At 46.5% G+C, this 11,021-nt stretch overlaps 1 protein-coding gene across 1 annotated transcript in view; it reads left to right on the forward strand.

Moving 5' to 3' along the window:
- Positions 1-10,590, forward strand: part of TNIK (TRAF2 and NCK interacting kinase) — a 121,073-nt gene extending 110,483 nt beyond the window's left edge. Inside the window, 9 exon segments of the mRNA XM_031055481.1 lie at positions 455-569; positions 931-1,101; positions 1,747-1,890; positions 3,417-3,551; positions 3,792-3,892; positions 5,151-5,300; positions 6,218-6,377; positions 6,978-7,117; positions 8,669-10,590. Of these exon segments, the coding sequence (XP_030911341.1) occupies positions 455-569; positions 931-1,101; positions 1,747-1,890; positions 3,417-3,551; positions 3,792-3,892; positions 5,151-5,300; positions 6,218-6,377; positions 6,978-7,117; positions 8,669-8,752 (1,200 nt within the window). The 3' untranslated portion in view covers positions 8,753-10,590.
- The last annotated feature ends 431 nt before the right edge of the window (positions 10,591-11,021 follow it).

Genomic DNA, 11,021 nt, shown 5'->3' on the forward strand with positions numbered 1-11,021 from the left:
CAGGAATGGGAACGTGGGAAAAGCAAACCCTCGCCTGCCTGACGTCCCAGAGAAGGTTTAAGGCACGTGTGTGAGATGCAGAGAAGTAAACAGGTGGATTGATGATCTTAAAGGTCTGCTCCAGTCTATATGACTCTGTGATTCTGGGCTGGATTTTACCTGCCTTGGCTTCTGCCTCTGGCCCTGTGGCTTCTCTGCTGACTGTCCTCATGGCTGTGCTTCTGCCTGTGAGGAGAGAGCAGAGCCAGGCCCTGCTCCTCCCATTTTCTGTTGCTCACAAACACTCAGAAATCCAATTTAATGTTTGTTTCTGATTAGTTATGAGGAGGAGATGTTCGTTAAGGGCTCCAAAAGGGCACTGCAGAGGCAGGCACCATTTGCTAATTAGAAAGTCTTAGATGTACACAGGTGTTACTGCTGTGCACTGAGCCCTCTCTTGCTGTTCATTTTCTAGTATGGTATGGGAAGTAGCACCAAAGCCTCTTTCACCCCCTTTGTGGACACCAGAGTGTATCAGACCTCACCTACTGATGAAGATGAAGATGAGGATGAAGAGTCATCTGCTAATCGTAAGAGCCAATGTGACCAGTTTGAGATGGGAGAGAAAGAAGGTCAGGGAGCCTGAATAACCCCAGTGAACTTCTCACATTTCAATCACCCCAGACATCCACACATAGCTGGTGTCTGTATCCTTGCCCTCTCTAGCTGCCATCCAACTTCTTCTCCCTCCCAGCAAAATGTCACCAGAAAGATCTGGGAGGAAACAGGGAGCAGCAGAAATCCACCCTGCTGTCTGCTTGGGCAAACTAATACCTTGTAACACGGTGATGACTCCCCCATGGAGAAATAAACCAAATATTATCATTCTGTTCCAAAAACGAGGTGACAGAGCATTTAACCTCTCCCTGTGTTCCCCTGTTGCCTTGCCAGCCCTGTTCACCAGCGAGCTGCTGAGGCAGGAGCAGGCCAAGCTGAACGAGGCGCGCAAGATCTCGGTGGTGAACGTGAACCCCACCAACATCCGCCCGCACAGCGACACCCCCGAGATCCGCAAGTACAAGAAGCGCTTCAACTCTGAGATCCTCTGTGCTGCTCTCTGGGGTAAGCTCCAGGCACACCCTGTGGCTCCCAGGGGCTGGGAATGTGTGGGAATGTGGGAATGTGTGGGAATGTGCCCCTGCCTCTGCTTGGCCCCTTCTCTGTGGTGGTGTTCGCAGGCGTCCCAGGAAGAGGGAAGAGATGAGGATCTGACTCCATGCTTCAGAAGGCTCGATTTATTATTTTATGATATATATTACATTAAAACTATACTAAAAGAATAGAAGAAGGGATTTCATCAGAAGGCTAGCAAGCAAGAAGAAAGAATGGAATGATAACGAAATCCTGTGACTGACTGAGACAGTCTGGACAGCCAGACTGTGATTGGCGATTAATTAGAAACAACCACATGAGACCAATCACAGATCCATCTGTTGCATTCCACAGCAGCAGATAATCATTGTTTACATTTTGTTCCTGAGGCCTCTCAGCTTCTCAGGAGAAAAATCCTAGCAAAGGGATTTTTCAGAAAATATCATGGCCACACTTCTCCATGCCCCAAGGGTCACATCCCCCGTGCTGCAGAGTGACCCTTCCTGTCCCAGGGTCAGTCACACTTCTGGTGGCAGCAGAGATGAGCTCGGGGTGTTGTTTGGGAACACCATGGCTCCTGGCACCCATGGCCCTCTGCTCTGCTCTCTTCTGCAGGTGTGAATCTGCTGGTGGGCACAGAGAATGGCCTGATGCTGCTGGACCGCAGCGGGCAGGGCAAGGTCTACAACCTCATCAACAGGCGGCGCTTCCAGCAGATGGACGTCCTCGAGGGCCTCAACGTCCTCGTGACAATATCAGGTGCCCCTCTTGTGCTTTCACCCCATCATTCACCTGCTGGGCCTTGTGCAAGCCCTGAGTGGCTCCAACTCAGACAGAACCTGCTCAGTGCTGTCAGAGGGAAGCTCCCAGCGGAGTTGGACATGGTTTATTCTGGAAACAAATCAGTTTAATCTGCTTTCAAGAGAGTTTGCTTTCTTCACCTGCTGACTGCATTTCATCTCCAGTCTCCTTGGGCAGGGAAGGGGAGGTGCAGGATACAGGCAGGTGGCTCAGCAAAGGAGACAGTCACAGCTTGAGGGGGCAGAGAGCTCTGCTTTTGGCTCTGGCTGAGGGAGCTGTAATCCATGGCTTTAGATTTCCAGTTCAGACCACAGATGTGCTTGGGCTGTCCCAAGCATTGTGAGGGCCACAGGCTTTTCACTGTCCCCATGTTTAGCTGGGAGCTCCAGAGTGCTCATATCAGGCTCATGGGGTGATTTCTGGCAAAAAAACCCAAAACCTCTGTAGTCCAGTCTCTGAGGAGAGCATCCAACATCCTTCTGCAGAGCAGTCCCAAGGAGCACATGGGTGACAGCCAGGGCAGAGCCTTCTCCTGCTGATACCTGTCCAACAAAGCTCACAGAGGGCAGCAAGAGAAGTGCTCATGAGGAAATTGTTTGATAGCATCCTTCTGTTTCCTTTCTGGCCTCACTCTGCATTCACCTGCAAATTCCTGCTCCCCCCATTCAGCCAGAGCTCCAAACTCACTGCTCCATCCTTTACCTGGTCTGGTAAAGCTCCCCTGTGGTTTTGGGATCCAGCTGTAGGGATAAGAGGTTTAGTACAGCTGGAATGGGAATAGCATCAAACTCCAGGATGATGCTGAGAATGAGTCCTGGGGACTTGTGGAAACCTGTGAGCAGACAGGGTCTATCCTTTGGGTCTCTTCTCACCAGGCTCAGTGTGAGCTCTGTCCTGTCCCTGTCATGGGGGCTCTGCAGCCACAGGGATTTTGCAGCCTTGTCACATCCATCCAAGAGCAGGCAGCAGTGCAGAAATTTGGCAGCCCCTCAGCATTGCAGAGCCCAGCACCAGGCTTGCTGGCTAACAGCAGTGCCTGTCGCAGGCCAAGGAGCTCCTGTCTCATCTCCAGAGTGGAGTTAATGTTGTATGAAGGAGAGGGAAGGAAAGAAACCAGGTTGCTGAGTGGTTGGATAAGCTGTGAGCTGTAGGAGCGTTGGGATCGCTGCCCCACTGAGCCCCACTGTCCCTCTGTGAGCACTGATTTATAGGAAAAGGAATATTTCCAGCCTGTGGGAAGCAAAAGCCTGCCTTTTCCAGGGTCTGCCTGCAGCCTGCAAGACAGAGCTCTGGGCTTCACTTTCCATATATTCCTTCCCAAGGAAAAACCCAACACAACAACTGAATTACTAATTTCAATTACTGTTTATATTACTTTTATCATGAAATAGCCTTAAATTCTATCATCTTGTGACTGAAAATAAGCACAAGATGGTCCATGCAAACGTGCTCTGCTCTGACAGGGACGTTTCCTTTGCCAACAGGAAAGAAGAACAAGCTGCGTGTGTACTACCTGTCCTGGCTGAGAAACAGGATTTTACACAATGACCCTGAGGTGGAGAAGAAGCAGGGCTGGATCACAGTTGGGGACCTGGAGGGATGCATCCACTACAAAGTCGGTGAGTGGAAATAAATGTCTGAAGAGATGTGGTTTTGTTCTCTGGTCTTAGGTCTGACCTGACAATTTGATAATAGAAGTGTGGGTAGACCATAGCCACAAGTAAATTTGGAATTCATCTTTATGCATTAGGTGGGCTCTGTGTAATGAGAACCAACAGAGGGATGGCCTAAGAAGCTGTTCCTGGAGATTTGCAGGAAGAAAGTGAATGTTTTTAAAATTGGGTTTGTTTTTATTTTAGTGAAATATGAAAGAATCAAGTTCTTGGTGATTGCCTTAAAGAACGCTGTAGAGATCTACGCTTGGGCTCCTAAACCATATCACAAGTTTATGGCATTTAAGGTATGTTTGTCTTTTATACTCTGTAATTGTAAATACATGAGGTTTCTGTACTCTGCAGAGCAGAAAACCATCTTGCTTATGTAGCTGAGCTCCTTCAGGATGCCTGGCAGGCATAGGAGATGGGATCCTTGCTGGCTGAAGAGATTGGAAATGTTCTGCTTACAGCCAACAATGAACTGCTATTATTAGTTTATGCTAGCAGGCTTTACTTGAGGAATTTGCAGAAAGCTGATCAAATGCATATGAGTAAAACTGAGTTGGGGATTTTGGTGTGTGTTTTTTGTGAGGTTTTTGTGTTTGGTGGTGTTTTTCCTCTCTGACTAATTTTTAACATACAGTACAAAAATAGGCTGGCATGATTTTCTATTTTCATTTTGCAAGGTCCTCTCCTTCTGCAATTTGGATTCTGTTTCAAGACAAAAAGTTTGGGAGAGTGACCCACTCTTTCTCTTTTTTCCTTTCCACCTGCCTTGGTTTCCTCAGTGAGACCTTCCTCCTCTCCAGCCTGCCAGTGGGTATTTTGTGCTTAGTCCTTCAGAGCACTCTGCATCCCAAGCTCTGTGCAGAGAAGAGTCACAAGGGCAATGCCTTGTGGAGATGTTCATGCTGAGTGATCTCATTTTACATCTTTCCAACACACATGGACTTATGCAGTATTAGGTCACATTTGCTTTTTCTGAACAAAAGCCAGAGTAAATGGGCTCAGTGACATGGAGAGCTCAGCAGCATCAAAATGCTCTGGGATCCAGCTTCCCACAGGTGTTTGTGTCCCTCTCCTGCTGAGCACCTAAGCCATGGTGCTTGATCTGGACATGGCTGGGGTTGGTCCCAGCCTTGCTGCAGCAGGTTAGCTGGAGCAGGGAAAAGTAGGTCTTTGCTAAACTGACTCATTTCAGCTGCCCAAAGCAGAGCAGTGATCTCTGCCAAGGCAGGAGGTGGGTGGTCACAGATCTCTGCTGAGAGAGACTGAACACACTCGTGTAAAATTGAGCTGTCTCCTTCCTTCAGAATCCAAATCCTTGTGCTGGCCTCGGGCTGCTGTGAGAGAGAGCTGGGCTTGGCAAGGGTGGGCACTTATCTGCTGGGATGACTGAATACCCTCTGAGGCATCTGACAGGGGAACAGAGAGGCAGGAGTATAAATAACCACATATTTAGTAGGAAACACAGGCAAACAAATATGATTTCAAAAGCGTATCAGGCTGCTGCAGTGGGGATTTGTTGGTTTTCTGTGATGCTCATGGAAGGGATTATAAAAGTCTTTTGCAGATCTCCAGCACAAGCCGTTGCTCGTGGATCTCACTGTAGAAGAAGGTCAGAGGCTGAAGGTTATCTTTGGATCCCACACTGGTTTCCATGTGATTGATGTAGATTCTGGGAACTCCTATGATATCTATATACCATCTCACGTGAGTACCTGGCAGTGCTGCTGCCTGAGGAGCACAGGTCACCAGTGAGGTTTGGGCAGGCTCCCAGGGGCTCACAGTGGGGACCAGTGATGGTGTGACATTCCCCAGTGCTGCACTCACTTAAAGAGGACTCAGGGCTGTCACATACTTCATGTTCACCTGCACAGGCTGTTTCTGTCCTCGTGCAGGAGCAGTAAAGTTTAAAGTAAAGGTTTTTTTATGTCCCACAAAAAGGACAATCTGTCTGTACGCTGCATGGAGCAGTAATGGAGCTCTCTGTAGGATTTTCTTGTTGGGTCATTTAAACTCCATCTATACTGTTGGCCCACAGTAAACTGGTTGAGGAGAAACTGTGTCACTAAACAAATGTAGGAATTGTTGCATCTGATCCAAGCAGCAGTCTCCTCTGTGAGAACTAGCAAGAGCAGAGGGAGAAATACTGGGGCAGTTTGGGATGGTTTTGTGTTGTCTTAGCTATGGAAGGGCAGACATGGGTGGAAAGCCAATGCAGCTGCCCTTGGAGCTAACAGGTGATTGCTAAAAAAAAGGATATTTCCTCCCTAGGGCTGCCTGTAAAATTCTGAGTTGATTTACCTTGATTTGAACTGCTGATGGATTCATTGGCTCAGTCACTTACTTGTGTTCCAGCCAAGTGTCAGCCATCAGTCTTGGGGGCGTGTATGTTGTGATCTGTCTGTAATTGCTGAACCTGTTTATCCTTGCTGTGTCAGACAGCTTTGATGCTGGGGTAAACATGACAGTCTATTCCCCTTCAGGCTTATCTCTGAAACCCAGTGCCTGTGTGGGGAATGCGGGAGGGCTTTGTTCTCTGGCTGCTTTGGGCTTTTTCCCTGCAGTGCTCTGCTGCCTTCCCCTTTCTCCATTCAGGGTAATTCTGACTCTCTGTGTTCCTGCAGATTCAGGGCAATATCACTCCTCACGCCATTGTCATCCTGCCCAAGACGGACGGGATGGAGATGCTGGTGTGCTACGAGGACGAGGGTGTCTATGTGAACACCTACGGGCGGATCACTAAAGACGTGGTGCTCCAGTGGGGAGAAATGCCTACTTCCGTGGGTAGGTCAGCCCTTCCTCTTCACCTGCTTAACATACAAGCCACAAGCAAGATGAGGAGTTGAGAATGCTGGGATGGAGTCATTTGGGATGACAAGGATTTCCCTCTTTTATCAAAGAGGATTTCCCTCAGCCAGCTATGAGATGCAATTGCTAAATTTCTGCTGTTTAGTCCTCCATAATAAAAAGCAAGTAATTTCTTAAAGATTTGAACTTTTTGAGTATAAGATAAACATGAGATAATGCAAGCTGTTGCACTGGTGGGACACTGTGTTGAGTGGAGGGGGGCTGAGTGTGGAGCTGGGAGCCCTTGAGTTGCTCTTTGGGCTCTGCTGTTGCTCAGCTCCACAATCCACGAAGGCAAAACACTGCCTAGCTCCTCACCTTGTGAAACCAGAAGAAGTGAGGCTGCTTCTGTTTAAATTTCTCAGCAATTTCTGGATGAAAAGTGCTCTGAAAGGGCTGCTGTCCCTGCAGGCCATCAGAGCTCTGCCATTGATCTTATTAGGCTTTGAGTAACAGCTTATGAGAGCTTTTCTGCCCATTGCATAATATTTAACTCAGCGCAAGTTGTAACACCTGCCAAACGCTTCCTTTTGACAGCCTACATTCATTCCAATCAAATAATGGGCTGGGGAGAGAAAGCGATTGAAATCCGGTCAGTGGAGACAGGACATTTGGATGGAGTATTTATGCACAAGAGAGCTCAAAGGTTAAAGTTTCTATGTGAAAGAAATGATAAGGTAAGTCCACTTCAAAGCTTCTATCTGTGCTGCAAGCTACAAGGTGCTTTTAGAGCTTAGGTCTGGTTTGTCTTGAGATTAATAATTAATCTGAAGGTTCTGTTTAATAAGCAGTACCCTTAAGCCTATTCCCAGTTAATTTTCTCCAGTGGATGGAGATCTCAGCCTGCAAGATCTCTTCTCCATCTAGCTGAGATCTGTGTTGACTTGGCTTGACTTTTTCCCAGTTCTTTCATCTGAACATTAAATTGAAGCTGCCAAGTGAACTCTGAAAGTTGAGTATTAGCAAGGGTGTGTGACCCTGATTTGAGCTCTGATCCAGAAACATTTTGATGCATCTTTCGATGCATTTTGATGCATTTTAAATTATTTTCCTCTCACAGCCTCATCCATTTCTGTGGACAGCAGTGATAAATACTGCTCTGGAGGGTCCCCAGAGTTGCATGACTGTCTTGTAGATGCCCCCTGCCACAGGTGTTGCAAGGGGCACAGGGAATGAGGAGAAATTGCTGGGGGAAAAGGCATTTTTGTGTGGAAGAGATGGTTGTTGAATGCCAAGGTCTTTCTGCAGGTGGTGTTCCCTCCTCTCGCAAGGTTTAACTAAGATAAGTCAGGACCAAGCAGCAGGGAGATCTTTCATAATGGACATGATCACAGAACCAGTGAATAAACCAGTTGTTGTGTCCCCAGAGCAGGATTTAATAATGTGCAGTAAATGAGCTTTGAGGCCATGATCACTGTAGTGAACAGCTGCTCATTAGCTGAGCTCTGCCCTTCCTGGGGCACGGAGGTAGGCTGAAGCTCTGCAGGAAAATGTATCCCAACTTTGCAGTTGAGTATGTTATGAGAAGCTGTCCAAGAAGCTGAATTTAAGTTTAATTTTAGTGTAATCTAATTCTAACAAAGCTGGAAAAAAACCACCGTGATCTTTCTAAAATCCTGGAACCAACTGATTACTGATGGGTTTGAAATACTAAACTCAGATGTTTCTGGAGAACTGGTTAAACTTAACCAGTAAGATTAACTAATTTTTTGTTTTATTAAGGACAGAGGCTTCAGATAATTCCCTTCAATATTTGCAAATTGTAACTTATTAATTTTTTAATTCCCTTGGAATCAAATGCTGGTGGATCGTGCCAGAAGCACCAAAACCCCTGTTCTTCATACAGAATCCTGATGTTTCTGCACTTTGAGCATGTTGGAGGGAAGTCATTTTTCTGGACTTTACTTTCAGGAATAGCTGAAATACCAGGACTCACTTTTCCAAAAAAAGCCATTTCAGACTGAGGCAGATATCGACCAAATGGTAAATGTTTAGCAAGATCCAAACCACTGACAGCAGTTCTTTGTTAGTACTTCATAATAAATGATGCTGTGGCAGTAAAATGTGATAAACCTGGTATTTTTAAGGCATTCCAAACTCTTTTTGGTAGTGAGGGAGAAGGAAGTTTAATTACTGCATTTACTAATGAGTGGCTCAATTTAATCCCAGTCTGGCATGGATAAGCTCCATCCCCTGAGTATTACTAAGTGTTTTTTCCTTCCAAACAGGTATTTTTTGCATCGGTGAGATCTGGAGGAAGCAGCCAAGTGTTTTTCATGACCCTCAACAGAAATTCCATGATGAACTGGTAACAGAGGAGCACTTGGCACTCACCGCCATGGCATTATTTCTAATTTAAAGGACATTAAACACGTGGACTAACACTGTAGAGGCAGGTGGAGGGCGCCGAGGACCCCCCTCCCCACGCTCGCCCGGCGCCGCCAGCCCCGGGGCAGGGACTGCAGCCAGGGATGGACTTTCACGCTTGGAACCCCCCGAGGTCTCCTGATTACGCTGTGTTATAGTGGGTTATGAGTTTTCCTTTATTTTATTTTATTTTATTTTTTAGTTTTACTTTTTCTTTGTCCCCTACTTTGTAAGAACGGGGAAAGAAACAGTGTCAAAAAGTCTGTTTTTAATTCTGTCTGCCTGCTAGCATCAAATATATAGTATGTTGTAAAGTTACCAATTAAATCTGGTGAGAGACAGCACAATAAATGTACCTTTTATCTTTGTGATGAAGGCCATAACCATATAGCTGGGTAATTTTAGAAATCTTTTGCCTTCACCAACATTTACATGTTGCTTTTGGCAGCAACGGCTTAACGGATTTTTAAAGAAGAGAAAAAATAATAGGTTTTTTTCCCCTCTTTTGGGAAATGGATTTTAAATGGCTAAACTACTAGCCTTAGACTAATAAAAATCAGCTACCATTTTTGTCAAGTCTGTCAATCCATATTTCTATATGGATCTTCACATAATGGTGTGTCTTGATAGGGACAGAGGTGCCATTTCTTGTTGCTCCGGAGGTGCCCGCCTGCCCTGAGGCTTGGCCACGGGCACTGGGACAGGGGATCGGAGGAGGAGAGGACAGCAGAGGAGTCAGAGGAGCCCTGTGCTCGCCCCTGAGGGGGATTTGTGACCACAGAGGCTCCTGGGATGCTGTGGGCACCGGACCCTGCTGCTGAAGGTTGTGGGTGTTCATTCCCCCCAGTCCAGAGCCGGGCACTGGCGTGCGGGAGCAGCCGGCACAGGGATGGGGACCACGGAACAAGCTGCCTGTCCCCCATGTTCTGGATTTGGCTTGTAAAGAGCTTAAAAAATATATATATGTGTGGTTTCTTCGGCCAAGGGTCTGAATCTACTCGTTTTCCACCCCCTCCACTCCCTAGGAATTACCCAACATACAGTGAAAGACAACATCTGTGCCGAACCGTGTGTGTGTGTTTAGTTCAGGTTGAATTGTGTCCTTATAAACCTTGCTCAGTTGATTTTCTGTTTTCAGTGCGTATCTGGGGTTTTCTTTCTCAGTAGCTGCAAGCATGGCCGCCTGTGGTGTTGGGGTGTCGCATAACAAGGTCTGTGTTGCTGGTTTTAACCTACCTCGTTTCGGTTGGGGTTTGTTTTTTGGTTTGGTTTCGTTTTATTTTTTTTCCGTTCCGCTGTCGATCACAGCGCTGTTACCTCCAGCGACATATAGAGAGCTTAACTGGCAATCTTGGTGTACTCAGTAACGATGGCTTTATTAAAAAATGATTAAATCAACAGGACTTGGTCAAACTTGAATCTTTATCAAGGGTAAGAGGTGATGTGGGGTGGCAGGGATGGGATGGGCCAGGCCACCCTCACCTGAAGCATTCTGTGGGCAGGGTGTCAGGGTTTGGTACCGCAGGGATTGCCAGCAGTGGGACTCCCAGGATGTGGAGTTCAGGGAAAAACAGGTGGGATGTGCTTTGTGGTGCCTTCTTTGAGCACCAGACACCCTCCTGTTGGGCTGGTGCAGCCTGGAGAGTGTAGGGATGGCCACAGGATCAGATACTGGTATTCAAATCCCATCACAAACACTGATTGCCACCAGCTCTTTGTATTTTCATTGTGGTTAAAATAAAAATCAAATAAAGCCCAGAGCTTTTATTGTGTTGCAAACTGATAACTGTTTTGGGGTGTTTTTTGTTCTACTTCGAGTGACAAATGCACAGCTTTGGATGATTTTTGTTATTATGGGTTTTTGCATACAGTGATGAAATAGCAGGCAGTCATTGAGTTTAAACGACTCAGGTGGTTTGTGAATGTATTTTTTTAAATCTCAGAATAATTTGAAACAAAAATCACAGAAGCCAATATTACCACAGTCTTGTCTATGGCATGTGTGTATGGAGATAACACAGAGCAAATGCTTTTCTGGTGCCAACCACAATAAAACACAAAACTTCACCATTAAGCCATGCTTTTTATGTTTGGGTAAATAAAACCTGGGGTGTTGGAGGACATGGAGGTAAAGGGGATTTTCAGGGCTTCCAATGCTGTTTGTCTGGAGACTCTTGGGAAGGTGGTTTTGGAACAGGATGAGCGTGGGGAGGT

Source organism: Geospiza fortis, unplaced genomic scaffold (genome assembly GCF_000277835.1).
Source record: "Geospiza fortis unplaced genomic scaffold, GeoFor_1.0 scaffold172, whole genome shotgun sequence".
NCBI lineage: Eukaryota > Metazoa > Chordata > Aves > Passeriformes > Thraupidae > Geospiza > Geospiza fortis.